The sequence below is a fragment of the Saimiri boliviensis genome, chromosome 17, assembly GCF_048565385.1.
Source record: "Saimiri boliviensis isolate mSaiBol1 chromosome 17, mSaiBol1.pri, whole genome shotgun sequence".
Lineage (NCBI taxonomy): Eukaryota > Metazoa > Chordata > Mammalia > Primates > Cebidae > Saimiri > Saimiri boliviensis.
In genome coordinates, this window is record NC_133465.1 from 29,464,929 (window position 1) to 29,480,198 (window position 15,270).

Here is a 15,270-nt window from a genome sequence, read left to right on the forward strand (position 1 = left end):
TAGGTGATTTATCCACTCAGCGTCCCAAAGTGCTGGGATTACAGGTGTGAGCCACTGCACCCGGCTGAGCTTGCTTTCTAAATTTAAAAAAAAAAAAAAAATTTTTTTCTTTTTGTAGTAATGGACTTCGATGCCAAGTTAAAACAGATTCAATTCATGTCTGAGAAAATTTTTGGCCACTTGGCCTTAACCACAGATTTGGTTAGCTGTGGCTGCTTTGTTTTTCTGTATTCATTTCATCAATTTCAGAGTTCACATTTATAGAACTACACATTTGTTCTGAGAAGGAAGCAGCATCTCAGAGAGAAATGAGTGAGTCCATGTTGTATTGTTGGAGTAAACTTAGACATCCAGCTATGTCTAAGTCCACACAGCATTAAGAAAAGATAGCATTTGGTAAATGAAACTCAGGCATGTATTGAGACTTTACAGTGAGAGAGATAACAGAAGACTGTTTTGATAGAGAAACTCTTCCGTAAGCATCTCAGTATGGAAGAAGCTTCAGACACATCGCTGCCATAGCAGCCAGTAATGCAGTCAGATGAGTTTAAGGGAGTTTTAAGTCCAATTTTTCTCTGACTCTTCTAGTTCTGGCCTCATTTGCCTTTTGTGTAGTTTAGCAAGAGTAATAGCACAAAACCTAACAATCTGGCATTTAGAAAAATAGGAAGAAATTGTTATTCGTTAGCTGTTTTTTTTCTTGGGGTCCATGTCAGTAGTGTGATTTTATACAGATAACTTTCAGATAATAAATTATATTGCTGATAATTTTAATAACACAGAAAGTGTCTGATTATGGCCTCAAATTGATTCTTTGGAGTAAAATAAGAGTATATTTTCAGAAGACCATCAAAGATGAGATTGCATAACTACGTAAACTAAAAAGAATTTAGATATTGAACATAGTGGATAACTTTTTGCTTAATAACTCCCTGGTGCCCAGGTATGCCCAGGAAACCTGTTGTATAATTTCTCTAATAAATAAATATAACCTCTTAGTTTTTTAGCTTTCTTTATTATTTTTGTATTTAATTTCAGCCTATGGAGTAAACAAGTTTTAAGTAAGGAAAAACAGTGCTTCGAATTGGATTTAGCCTGAGTAATGGAGTACATATTCTCCCTTGATTTCCTTGCAGGGTACGGTATATCTTGAATGTCACTCGAGAGATAGATAACTTCTTCCCAGGAGTCTTTGAGTATCATAACATTCGGGTATATGATGAAGAGGCAACGGATCTTCTGGCTTACTGGAATGACACTTACAAATTCATCTCTAAAGCAAAGTGAGTAATAGTCCTGCACAATGTTGTGAACCCTGTTCCTCTTGCCCCACACATGGCTGGGTCCTGAGGGCTACAGACAACTTACTGATGGTACTCAGGAAAAAGGAACTAAAGAAAGGAGAAAACTGAAATCTTCTTAATCCTAGGCAAAAGACCAGTGACTCACTTTAAGTAAAGCAAGCCCCTGGGAAGAAGTAACCTCATGTTGGCTATTTTCATTGAGCACAGAATTAAAAAAAATAAACTTAGACTGCAGCAAAAAATACAGAAATGAGAGAGGGAAGAAATTCTGAATGAAACTCTTTTAAGTTGCCAGTGGGGAGATTTAAAAGTTACATCGTAGAAATTATTCCAGATAGATAGAATACTGGTCCTCCCCACTGAAGACAAAGAGACAAATTTTGGAATTATTTTCCTCTTCTCTTTGTTTGTATGATACTCTAAATGACGAAATTTTTCTTTGGCCCTTCTGTTGATGTCTTCCTTAAATTAGTTGGCTCTTTTAGTGAAACTATTTTGTATTAACTTAGTGTTTCGTATTAACGTCAACACTGCTTTTTTTTTTTTTTAAGCCCTTGGGGATTTCCTTACCAATCCTATTTATTCCTTTACTAGAGAGAACCACAAATGAGCTTGTTTGCCACATCTTCCTTCAAGTAGGACTATGTTCAAACCATCCCTGGCAGATGAGAAGTGCTTTTGTATTTAAAGTTCTTCAAAAATAATTCCACACTTCTCTTAAGGACCTTCATGGTCAGGAAATTCTTCTTCTTAGTTTCCCTAAATCCTCATATTCTAGCTTTGAGCCTATTCCTTTAGTCTCTAGGAAGTACCTAAAAGAGTGTTTTGTATTTTTGAATTCTGTTAATTATTCCCAGTAGTAATACCATTCATGCATGCTCACTATTCTCTCATGTAGTATTTTCGAAGATCCAGAGGGGCAAATCTTGTCATCCTCCTGTACAGATGAGAACAGACTATAGAGCTGACATTCAGAGAGGTCAAAGAAGTGGTAAAGATAAAACTTGAACAAAGATCTTGCTGAGGTGGGAGGATCACTTGAGTCTGGAAGTTCAAGACCAGCCTGAGCAACATAGCAAGACTCCTATCTCTACCCCCCCAAAAAATTTTTTTTTAATTAGCCAGGCACATTGGTGCATGTCTGTGATCCCAACTACTTGGAAGGCTGAGGGAGGTGGGAGGATCTCTTGAGCCCGTGAGATTAAGGCTGCAGTGAGCTCTGGTCAAACCACTGCACTTGAGCCTGGATTTAGGAAAAAAAGAAAAAAATGTCTCATTTCAGAATCTGTGGGTACTGGAATAGTCTAGGTCTATGAGGAAAAGGTAGAGAAGGTTAGGCCCCAGGCCACATGAAAAGAAAGGCTAATTTTACTTGGGATTAGGGAGAGACATATGGGGACACCCAGCGCACAACTAGGGGCACTCACTCTCAGGTTTCTCCAAGCTTAAGTCAGCACCTAGGAGTGAGTATCTCTTTAAATGCTCCTATGTCTCATCCTAATCAGTACCCAGTTATTGTTTTTTGTTTGGTTTTTTTTTGTTTTTTTGAGACAGAATCTGGCTTTATCAACCAGACAAGAGTGCAATGACATGATATCGGCTTATCACAACCTCCACCTCCTGGGTTCAAGTGATTCTCCTGCCTCAGCCTCCTGAGTAGCTGGGGATTATAGGAACATGCTACCATTATCAGCTGATTTTTGTGAGTTTAGCCATGTTGGTCAGGCTGGTCTTGAACTCCTGAGCTCAAGTGATCTGCCTGCCTCAGCCTCCCAAACTGCTGGGATTATAGGCATGAGCCAACACGCCCAACCAAAGACCCTGATTATTTTTTTATTTTTTTATTTTTTTGAGACAGAGTCTTGCTCTGTCGCCTAGGCTGGAGTACTGTGACACAGTCTTGGCTCACTGCAACCTCCACCTCCTGGGTTCAAGCAATTCTCCTGCCTCAGCCTCCAAGTAGCTGGGACTAACTATAGGCACCTGCTACCACGCGTGACAATTGTTGTATTTTTAGAGACAGGGTTTCACCATATTGGCCAGGCTGGTCTCAAACTCCTGACCTTGTAATCTGCCCGCCTTGGCCTCCCAAAGTGCTAGGATTACAGGCATGAGCCACTGTGCCCAACCAAGACCCTGATTCTTAAAGTGACACCAGGCTTAATCTGGACAGTCCAGCGTGGGTAGGGGCACTGAAAGGTGGAATTAGGTTAGGGGAAAACTGACTTCAGATCCTTCATTACATGAGTTAGAAGCCATATGCCAGTTATCCCAGCTACTTGGAAGGCTAAATGAGGTGGGAGTATCAACCAAAAAAGCCTAGTTGAAAATATGCCGAAGAGATGTCTTCATGGAAGTGGATTTCATAATTAAATTTTACTTGTCTTTGTCCAAGTTTGAGCACCTTGCATGCTACAGGCATAGACGTGAAACTTGATACATTAAGGTTGTCAGAGTTTGATGGGAAAATGTAGAGCACATGCCTAAACTTCCTTCTGAGACACTGCATTAGCTTCCTAACTGTAGTCTAAATGTAAACTAGGGTGCCAAAAGTAAACAGATATTTCCTAGTCATTTGGGCTAAACTACACACAGAGACACACACCCTAACTAATGTTAGGACACCCAAATTTTGTATCTAATTCACAAGTGGGAGGTGAATCTTACCTTCCCTTTGAGACTTTCCATTATTCCAGCCCATTCTCTGCATTCCTGTAGCTTACCTGGCTAACTCATTTTGGCAGTTAATCTCATACTTCCTTGCATTTATACCAAAGTCTTTCATATGTCTCTTTCTCCAGAAGCAGGATTATAAGCTTCTGAAAGGAAGCTTATCATCATAATAGTGAGTGAGTGGATGAACAGATTTCTCTTGTTATGCTGACATGTACGTTTTTTGGTTTATTGGAATAAACACTGGGGAAAGATTCCAGAGCCTGTGTATACTAGGATAAGGATAACAGTTCTTATTTCCAGATTTTTTAATGTCATTCCTACTTTAAGCACCTGGTAGACCTAATCAGTAGATCCACAGGTTTATTTATACATTTAGCCAATATTTAATATTTGAAAGTTTACTATGTGCCAGACACTGTGTTGTTAGCATAATTAGCATACTAAATAATGTTCATATTCCAGAGTAAGCTCCAGCATGTTAAGCCTCGGGCGTTTTGTTTGTTAGCGTAGCTTTAGGTAGCTTTGTTTTCTCTTTCTTCCACCTACTTTAAAAAAAGAAAAAACCCATAGTTTTCCTTCATTCCTCCCTCATCACTGAGAAAGCCATGTGGTATACCACATGCCTCTATTCAGCTCCTCCATGGTAGAGCCTGTCCCTAGACTCAGGTTGCATGTCTGTGAAAAGTACTATCCAGTGCTACATCTGAGTAGAGAAGAAGGTTAGTTTCATTTGGTTTGTGCTTTTTTCCAAGGAAGGACAGAACCCTTACTAGAACTTAAACTGGAAACAACTCATAACATTTGAATAAATTAGTTCACTCACAGCCACACCTGTAACTCAAGAGAGTATCAGCCATGAACATGCCCCTGGGTCTGTGAGGGAACTGGCCTCCACCACACAAAATGGGCTCCAGTCTAAATGTAAAATGTTCCCTCTCCTCCCTGTGACCAATTGTCATTGCACTTACCATATTGAATTTTTTCCTTCTTTTTTTTTTTTGAGGCAGAGTCTTACTCTGTTGCCCAGGCTGGCGTGTAGTGGTGCAATCTCAGCTCACTGTAACCTCAGCCTCCTGGGTTCAATCAATTCTCTGTCTCAGCCTCCTGAGTAGCTGAAATTACAGGTATCTGCCACCATGCCCAGCTAATTTTTTTGTATTTTTAGTAGAGACAGGGTTTCACCATCTTGGCAAGGTTGGTCTTAAACTCCTGACTTCATGATCCACCCACCTCAACCTCCCAAAGTGCTAGGATTGCAGATGTGAGCCATTGCACCTGGCCTGCCCAGCTAATTTTTGTATTTGCAGTAGAGATGGGATTTCGCCATGTTGCCCAGGCTGTTCTCAAACTCCCAACCTCAAGTGATCCACCTACCTGAGCCTCCCAAAGGGCTGGGATTACAGGGCATGAACCACTGTGCCTGGCCCCATATTGAATTTTAACTGTATATTTCTCCCACTGAATCCTACCCATTAGGATAAAAGCTATATGTGGCCGGGCGCGGTGGCTCACGCCTGTAATCCCAGCACTTTGGGAGGCTGAGGTGGGTGGATCACGAGGTCAAGAGATCGAGACCTTCCTGGTCAACATGGTGAAACCCCATCTCTACTAAAAATACAAAAAATTAGCTGGGCAAGGTGGCGCATGCCTATAATCCCAGCTACTCAGGAGGCTGAGGCAGGAGAATTGCCTGAACCCGGGAGACGGAGGTTGCAGTGAGCCAAGATCGCGCCATTGCACTCCAGCCTGGGTAACGAGCGAAACTCCGTCTCAAAAAAAAAAAAACCTATATGTTACTTTGTATCCCAGCACTTTGCACCTTGTCTTACGCGCATTATAAATACCTGGTAAATGTTTGCTGAATGGATTAAAGAAATATATTATTAACATTGAATCTTGTTTAGGAAGACAGTAGAGCTGCCTCCCCTACCCTACCCACATATTTGATTATAGATGTATGGGAGTGTACCAAAGTGGAGAGACTACATAGCAAGAAAATGGAAGGACAGGACAGGATACTTGGAAAAATCTAGAACCCAGCTTTTAAAATATCCCCACTGTTGTGTCTTCCTCTGTTCTTTACCTCAATCCCTCAAACAAGGAAACATGGATCTAAATGCCTTGTGCACTGCAAAATGGGGGTGAGTCGCTCAGCCTCGACAGTGATTGCCTATGCAATGAAGGAATATGGCTGGAATCTGGACCGAGCCTATGACTACGTGAAAGAAAGACGAACAGTGACCAAGCCCAACCCCAGCTTCATGAGACAACTGGAAGAGTATCAGGGAATCTTGCTAGCAAGGTGAGTCCTTACGTGACTTTCTCCAATTCTCCCTCCTTTTAGGTTCTCTTTTAAAGCAAGATGAAGTGTCCTCCTCTGCAGCTAGTTCTCAAGCTGATTTGGATAACATATTTTTTGAAAAAAGACTTATTTCTTTATCAATCAAGTTTTCAAAAAATAAGTGTAAGCATTTAAGATTCGCATGGGCTGTGTGAGCACGGTGGCTCATGCCTGTAATCCCGGCATTTTGGGAGTCCAAGGAGGGTGGATCATTTGAGGTCTGGAGTTCAAGACCAGCCTGCCAACATGGTGAAACCCCACCTCTACTTAAACTGCCAAAATGAGCCAGGCATGGTGGTGTGCACCTGTAATCCCAGCTACTTGGGAGACTGAGGCAGGAGAATAGCTTGAACTTGGGAGGCAGAGGTTACAGTGAGCCAAGATCACACCACTGCACTCCAGCCTAGGTGACAAGAGTGTAACTCCATCTCAAAAAAAAAAAAAAAAGATTTGCATGGGCACACTGCCAGTGGAATACCCCTGTCCGACAAGGAGCAGTACCAAAAAAGTTTTTTAAAAGCATAAAAAGGTCAAGCATGGTGGCTTAATCCTGTAATCCCACTCTGAGATGCCAAGGCGGGCGGATCTCGAGGTCAGGAAATTGAGACCATCCTGGCCAACATGGTGAAACCTGTTTCTACTAAAAATATAAAAATTAGCTGGACATGGTGGCATGTGCCTTTAATCCCAGCCACTCAGGAGGCTGAGGCAGGAGAATAGCTTGAACTAGGGAGTTGAAGGTTACAGTGAGCTGAAATCATGCCAGTGCACTCCAGCCTGGCAACAAAGTGAGACTCCATCTAAAAAAAAAAAGAGAGAGATTTTCTGCTCTTGTGTCAGTTTGCTGAGAATGATGGTTTCCAGGTTCATCCATGTCCCTATAAAGGACGTGAACTCATCGTTTTTGATGGCTGCATAATATTCCATGGTATATATGTACCACATTTTCCCTATCCAGTCTATCATCGTTGGGCATTTGGGTTGGTTCCAGGTCTTTGCTATTGTAAACAGTGCTGCAATGAACATTCGTGTGCACGTGTCCTTGTAGTAGAATGATTTATAATCCTTTGGATATATAGGCGGGTGTTGAACAATGAGAACACATGGACAGAGGGAGGGGAGCACTACACACTGGGGTCTGTTGGGGGGAAATGGGGGAGGGGCGGGGGGTGGGGAGGTGGGAAGAGATAGCATGGGGAGAAATGACAGATACAGGTGAGGGGACGGAAGGCAGCAAAGCACACTGCCATGTGTGTACCTATGCAACAATCTTGCATGTTCATCACATGTACCCCAAAACCTAAAATGCAATAAAAAAAAAGAAAAAAAAAAAAAAGAGAGAGAGAGAGACTAGTATGGAAGATTAAGTATTTAATCTTTCAGGTTGATATAATAAAATTAAAGGATGGAAATACTAAATATTTATACCACTTTTCAACATCTTATAAGACTAGATTCAGCTGCCATGTTAAAAAAAAAAAAAAAAATGGATACCAGTGACTCCCATGGTAATGCTAGGCTTAGCTGAAATTCTTGGACATTTTTTGTCCCATTCATTCATTCATATTTCATTTTTATTTCTGTGTTTTTTGAGACAGGATCTCTCAGCTAGTTTTCTTTCAAGCTAGTTCCCTTTCAAGCTGGAGTGAAGTGTCACAATCTCGGCTCACTGCAACCCTTGACCCACTCTTTAAAAAAATATAAAAGTACTTTCTGCTAATTTGGGTTTTTTTTTTCCTCAGTGCTTTGTTTTACTGAGCCTTGTCCAGTAATTTTGATCGTGTGATGACAAATCAGCAGAATAGGGATGTGTATAACCCCATTGAGATATGAAGGTACTTCCTAGAAACAATTCTTATTTAAAGAATCTTTTGGCCAGGCATAATGGCTCATGCCTGTAATCCCAGCATTTTGGGATGCCGAGGTGGGTAGATAGCAAGGTCAGGAGTTTGAGACCAGACTGGCCAATATGGTGAGACCCCATCTCTACTAAAAATACAAAAATTAGCCAGGCATGAGGGCTGGTGTCTGTAGTCCCAGCTACTTGAGAGGCTGAGGCAGGAGAATTGCTTGAACCCGGGAGGCGGAGGTTGCAGTGAGCCAAGATCGTGCCTCAGCACTCCAGCCTGGGAGCCTGGGTGACAGAGCAAGACTCCATGTCAAAAAATATATATATTTTAATCCAATTATATATGCTTTGCAAAAATGCAGAAAATTGCAAAGGAAAAAAATAGTTTATGAGCTCAGTATACACACACAGCAGTTGACGTTACCTGTTTCTCAAGGTTTTATTCTATCATATATTTTGGTGGTTACTTTCTCCACAAAAACTGTTCTGTAGTCTACCTCCCCTCTCATTACTAGGTCTCGAATGTCCTCCTGAATTGGTAAAAACCAGTTGTTTTCAATAATAATTTGGTAATTGGTGATAAAATGAGTAATTAATTTCACTACATTATTATCCCTTTGGTGGTTAAAGCCCCCTTCAGCAGCTCTTGGGAACAATCATCAGATGTTAAGTGATTTTTGGATCAGTTTTCTGAGATGCCACATGCTGAAATTCTGTGGATGTCTAGATTTTGCTTTGTTTTTTCCATATAGATATGTTCTAGGTGGTTTTGTTCGGGTGAAGGCACAGCTGTCTAGAAGCAGTTGGGCTGGTACCAGTATCTGACTCCAGTGAGTCTTGTGATTTGGTCTTGACTCTCGAATCTGGACTGTATTTCCCCTGAACAAAATGTTACATAGCCTTCCAGCCTATCCAGGCAGAGGGATCACCCTCCCACCCCCGAAGTATTGTGAACATGTGGCCACAGCATAGCATTATGATTTCCACTAAAAAACTCCTCCCATTTACTCAACATTTGGCATGATTTCATCTCACTCGTTCTCTTAGGAGGTTGGGAGGATACTGAAGCGTCCTGTGTTTAAAAGAATTTGTGGGTCTTTGGGGCCAGATTTTGATGGCATTTTTAGATTAGATCAGAAGGTAGGATGTAGCAGCTCTTTTTGGCACAAGAAAGAGGTATTTGAGCGTGCAGCAAGAAATAAATATATATTCCCAGACGCACATGACAGATGTTGGGCAATGTCCTCACGTGACCCACTGAGAGGAAGGATACTATGTGTCCTGCCAATTTGAGTATTTATTCTGGAATCCCAGGCTACTGCAAGCTGTTGTGTTGGATTTTTTTAGTTTGTGTGGTTTTCCTTAGTTGTTGAAGGAATTTCAGAAAAATCTTTGATGTTAAGAAGGGCAGCATAAACCCAAAATCACCTTTTCATCTTTTTCCTTTCCTTTTTTTGTTCCATCTCAGCTTCATTCATGGAGGGAGGGACAAGCCCTGGGGAGAGAAAAACCACAGAATTTGAGTCAGTAGATCTGGTTTCCATTCCTGGTTCACCCCCTTGCTGCACCCCTGAGAAGTTACTTTACATTTCTGATCCTTAACTGGCCCCATCTATAAAATGAAAATCAAGAGATCCACCTCACATTTTATGTGAATAAAAATGTGTATGAATGTTCATTATGTATTACTGAGAGTTACTCATATATGATTCTCATCTTCCTCCAAGGCTACCCAGAAGACATGTATATGTGCCATTTATTTCCTCTTCCATGACATCACTTACTGCCTCCTGTCACCCACAGACATATTTCATTCAAAACTGGAATGGGGCTGGGCACAGTGGCTCATGCCTGTAATCCCAGCACTTTGGGAGGCCAGGGTGGGCGGATCACGAAGTCAGGAGTTTGAGACCAGCCTGATCAACATGGTGAAACCCCGTCTCTACTAAAGATACACAAAATTAGCTGGGCATGGTGGCGCGCACCTGTAATCCCAGCTACTCTGGAGGCTGAGGCAGGAGAATTGCTTGAACCTAGGAGGTGGAGGTTGCAGTGAGCCAAGATCGCACCATTGCACTCCAGCCTGGGCAACAGAGTAAGACTCCGTCTCGAGGAAAAAAAAAAACAAAACTGGAATGGACAGGACAGTGTTCCTGAAATTTCCTGTATTAAGGTGTTTTCTGGGTTTTAAGTACTGTCTAGTGCTAGGGGTATCACTTAGGCTGCTTTCAGCTGCAAGTAATCAAATACCTCAGTCAGTCAGGATCTCAGCAAGAAACAGCAGACTCAGATTAGGATTATTTGAGGAGGGTTTTTTTAATTTCTATTTTTATTATTTATTCATTTTTGAGATGAAGTCTCACTCTGTTGCCCAGGCTGGAGTACAGTGGTGTAATCTTGGCTTACTGCAACCTCTGTCTCCTGGGTTCAAGGTATTCTCCTGCCTTAGCCCTCCTGAGTAGCTGGGATTACAGGCGCACACCACCATGCCCGGCTAATTTTTGTATTTTTAGTAGAGACGAGGTTTCACCATGTTAGTCAGGCTGGTCTCTAACCCCTAACCTCGTGATCCACCCGCTTCAATCTCCCAAAGTGCTGAGATTACAGACATGAGCCACCATGCACAGCCTGTTTTATTTTTTGAGACAGAGTCTATCTTTGTTGATAGGCTGGAGTACAGGGGCATGATCTCAGCTAACTGCAACCTCCGTTTCCTGGGTTCAAGCGATTCTTCTGCCTCAGCCTCCCAAGTAGCTGAGACTACAGGCGTGCACCACTATGCCCAGCTAATTTTTACATTTTTAGTAGAGTTGGGGTTTCACCATGTTGGCCAGGATGGTCTTAATCTCTTGATCTCGTGATTTGCGCACCTCGGCCTCCCAAAGTGCTGGGTTCCAAGCGTGAGCCACCACACCCAGCCATTGAGGAGGGTTTTATAAAGGGACTATTCACAAGTGTGGCATTGTAGTGGAATCAAGGGACTTATATCAGCAGGGCTATTTGGAAATAACTCCTAGACCCAAAAAGAGAGGAAGCAGTTACTAGAACCTGGAAAGAAACTCTTGTTAGAGAAAGGCACTTTCAGAGACAAGCAATAACTTTCTGTCAAAGGGACACAGCTAGCCCGAGGTGGCCCTGTGGTGAGGGAGCTAGGGGAGTAAATACCCTGCCCTCACTCTCTTTCCTCCAGTCTCCTTCCAGAACTCCCCATTAGCCAAACCCTCTGGAAGTCAGAAAACTAGGGGGCCTGTTGTTGTGGTCTGTAGGTCAGCCTCTGCAGCATCAAACAGCGTGGAGAAGCCGAGGGGCGGACCCTGCAGGGGCAAATATAAGCTATCTGGCCCAACACCCAGCTACAGGTAGTTTAAAAAGTTATACCACTTATCGCCTTTAAAAAGAAACACAGAAGTAGTCTCTGTAATGGCTCAGTGGTAATGTAATCACAGACTCTGGTGTTCTTTTGCTTTCTGCTCCACCTTCCTTAGTTAATAGCTTGGTCTTTGAGGTTGTCTGATGATTGCCAGTTGTCTGCCACATTTCTAGGCATCTGTAAATGGTACAGCATCTGGCTGAAGAAAAGGGGAATTTAAATTGGATAGGAATACCCTCTCCAGAACCTCCCCATAGACTTCCTCTTGGGACCCATTGGCCAGGACTGGGTCATATGGCCAAGAAAATAGAATTTCCAGGACTGGATAAAACATATTCACGGCTGGGCACGGTGGTTCATGCCTGTAATCCCAGCACTTCGGGAGGCTGAGGCAGGTGGATCACCTGAGGTCAGGAGTTTGAGACCAGCCTGGCCAACATGGCTAAACCCCATCTCTACTAAAAATACAAAAATTAGCCAGTGTGATGGTGGGCAACTATAATCCCAGCTATTTGGGAGGCTGAGGCAGGAGAATTGCTTGAACCCAGGGGGCAAAGGTTGCAGTGAGCCAAGATCACGGCACTTCACTCCAGCATGAGTGAAAGAACAAAACTCTGTCTCAAAAATATATATATCTATGTATCACATTTATCCTCTGGATCTAGGGAAGTGCCACATTTCCTGAACCCATGGGACAGTGAACACCCAAATCAAATCAGGCTTCTGACTGTAAGAAAAATGGCTGTTGGATATATAGCTGTTAGGGCCTGCAATCTGTGATGTGTCATTAGGAAACCTTGGCACCTGTGGGCTAACTGCCAAGTGAATAGGCCCAGCAGACCGGCCCAGCACCCAAGTGCCACTCCAGGATCTGCTTGCTTGGAAGAGCAAAGAAAAAAATCCCCAGACTCCTATGACTATATGAAGCCTTACAGTTTAGGTAAGCAAGAGAGGAAAATACTTAGAAAAATCTCATTGTTTGTAGAGAAATTCTATTTCCTGTCCAAGTGTTTGGATCTTGCATTTCATATCTTACCCCAAGAAGCATGTGGTGGTTTTCTCAAAGAGGCAGAGCCCTGATCCTAGCATTCTGTAGCTCCATAGTTATCCAGGGTGGCCCTGGGTGTTTAATTTGAGGTGGCAGCTCTCTGTTTGAGGGCATTTGCTTAGTGCTTTGACATTAGTAGAAAAGGAGTTTTCAAAGTGACACCAGGTTCCTGTATTGATTTATAAATTGGTTACAGTCTTAATCAGAGTATGAGGGTATGAGCCAATCCCCTCTGAAATACGAGGGACTTTTTGTACCTCTCAGTATACCATTAAGGGCCTGAAGAAGGCTGTTTAATATTTCCCTTTAGACCTAAAGAGAAGGGTATCATAAAGCTACTTTTAGTATTGATATCTGATTTCATTTTTTCTGTTTTTATAGATGGGGGATGGGAGCAAAACAAGAAGAAGAGAGGGTGTATGTGTGTCTGTGTGTGTGTGCCTGTGTTTTGAAACTCCATTAAACTGCCAGCAGCCCTGTTTGTTATTCTGCACTCTGATCATGCAGGTATCTGGCAGATTTATGTTCCATTAGACAGGTTTAGATTTCAAGCAGACCATTTGCAACCTGGACCATGTGTCTGTGGTATTAGGTTTCGTGTATAGGGGCAAGGAAGAAAAACTGGGTGGTGACCAGGGAGAGTTTGTGCTACATTTCCTCAGAAATGTCAGTTTTGATTCTTTGAATGCTCCTGTCACAAGGGCCAGAGGAGGCAGGGTTGTCTTTTACCCTGACTTTGCTGCTGGAGACATTGAGGTCTAGTTAGCTGGTGCACATTGGTCAGCCAGCAGCATGCAACCTGAGAATTGAAGACGTGGACTTCTGGTCAGGTGACAGCCAACTGCAATTGAGATTTAAAAGGATTTTCTTACTAGCTTTCCAGTTAAATCATCTTAAATCATTTTGGATGATGCACAGCACACAAAAAATAGTAAGATAATGCTTTTTCTCTTCCTTTATGAAGACTGCCTAATACCCTAAAAAGTAACTGTAGACAGCTGGGTATGGTGGCTCATGCCTGTAATCCAGCACTTTGGGAGACTGAGGCAGGCAAATCACGAGGTCAGGGCAGGCAAATCATGAGGTCAAGAGATGGAGACCATCCTGGCCAACATGGTGAAACGCTTTCTCTACTAAAAAATACAAAAACCAGCTGGGCATGGTGGCACGGGCATAGTCCCAGCTACTCGGGAGGCTGCGGCAGGAGAATCGCTTGAACCCAGGAGGCAGAGGTTGCAGTGAGCTGGGATCACACTACTGCACTCCAGCTGGGTGACAGAGCAAAACTCCATCTCAAAAAAATAAAATAAAATAAGTAACTATAGACAGCATGATTTTACTGTAACTCCCCCACCTTTTTTTTTTCAAAGAGACAATGTCTGTATTGCCCAGGCTAGTCTCACTCAGCTCCTAGGCTCAAGTGATCATCATGCTGTAGCCTCCTGAGGAGCTAGATTACAGATGCAAGTACTCCATTTTTAGCAGCCTTTTCCTTTATATAACTTTCTCAGAGTTGATGTTTCACCAAACATGTAACAATATGAAAGTGGAGGCTAGATAATGGAACACCTTATACATCGTCATTTAAATTTCCTTCTTGTGCTCGCCTGGGCAGCACATATACTAAAATTGGAACTATACAGAGAAGATTAGCATGGACCCTGCACAAGGTTGACAATTTTAAAATATTTAAAAATAGAATTTCTTCCCTGTTCATTAACTAGGTAAAAGGCCAATTCTTTCCCAGAATGACCTAATCACCTTATGTATGTCTGTGTTTTTATATGAATCCAAATTCAGGTCAGAGGCCACTCAAGGGGGAAAAAGATCTGAGACTTGGTTACATCATCCAGGATATAGACCAACTCTGAAGTTCCTTTTCTGGCAAGCTGTTTATTTGCTGCCTGCCTGGAAGAGGGTGGGAGGTGGGGAGTCAGCTGGGTTTAAAATTTAACAGTTTAAAATAATAGATATGATCTAATGTCTTACATCTATTCCTACCAGTGATGAAGTGTTAGAATAAACTGGCTCAGGACAAAGCTTCATTGGAAAACAGTTTAGTGTAACGGACTAAAACTGATGATGAGGCCAGGCATGGCGGCTCATGCCTGTAATGCCAACACTTTGGGAGGCTGAAGCGGGCAGATTGCTTGAGGTCAGGAGTTTGAGACCAGCCTGGTCCAACATGGTGATACCCGTCTCTTCTAAAAATACAAAAATTAGCCAGGCATGGTGGTGCACACCTATAATCCCAACTACTCAGGAGGCTGAGACAGGAGAATCACTTGAATCAACAAAAGGGAAATAAATTGTGTTATACTCATTACACTCTGGTGGGTTACATTTATACACAGTTATGAATCTTTTTTTAAAAAAAATCCATTGAGGAAGAATACATACATTGTGACACCATTTATATAAAGTTCAAGACATGTAAAACAAAGCAGTATTTGGTTAAGAACAAAACATGTTGACACTATAAAGAAAAAGGAATGATAAGCATAAAATTCAGAGTAGAGGTTACCCCTGAGTGGGGAGGACTGGGGAGGGGACCCCTGAGTGAGAAGGGACACGTGCAGTAGCAGTGTTGGAGATGAATCAGCTCCTTGCCATTCTCCCTCCAGGTCCTATTGCAAAAATGAAAAAAAGGCAGCAGCATCAGACATATCTTTAGATTGTTTT

At 42.4% G+C, this 15,270-nt stretch overlaps 1 protein-coding gene and 1 non-coding gene across 6 annotated transcripts in view; both read left to right on the top strand.

Annotated features, from left to right (window-relative positions):
- The window catches only part of SSH2 (slingshot protein phosphatase 2), a 295,182-nt gene that overhangs the window by 265,599 nt on the left and 14,313 nt on the right, over nt 1–15,270 (top strand). For all 5 annotated transcript variants that reach the window (XM_003931451.4, XM_074388423.1, XM_074388424.1 and 2 more), the window contains 2 exons: nt 1,137–1,283; nt 6,082–6,282. In XM_003931451.4, coding sequence (XP_003931500.3) covers nt 1,137–1,283; nt 6,082–6,282 — 348 coding nt within the window. The remainder of the gene's footprint in view (nt 1–1,136; nt 1,284–6,081; nt 6,283–15,270) is intronic.
- LOC120366971 (U6 spliceosomal RNA) lies at nt 14,188–14,295 on the top strand. The gene has a single exon (XR_005581482.2). It is a non-coding gene; the product is annotated as a U6 spliceosomal RNA (small nuclear RNA).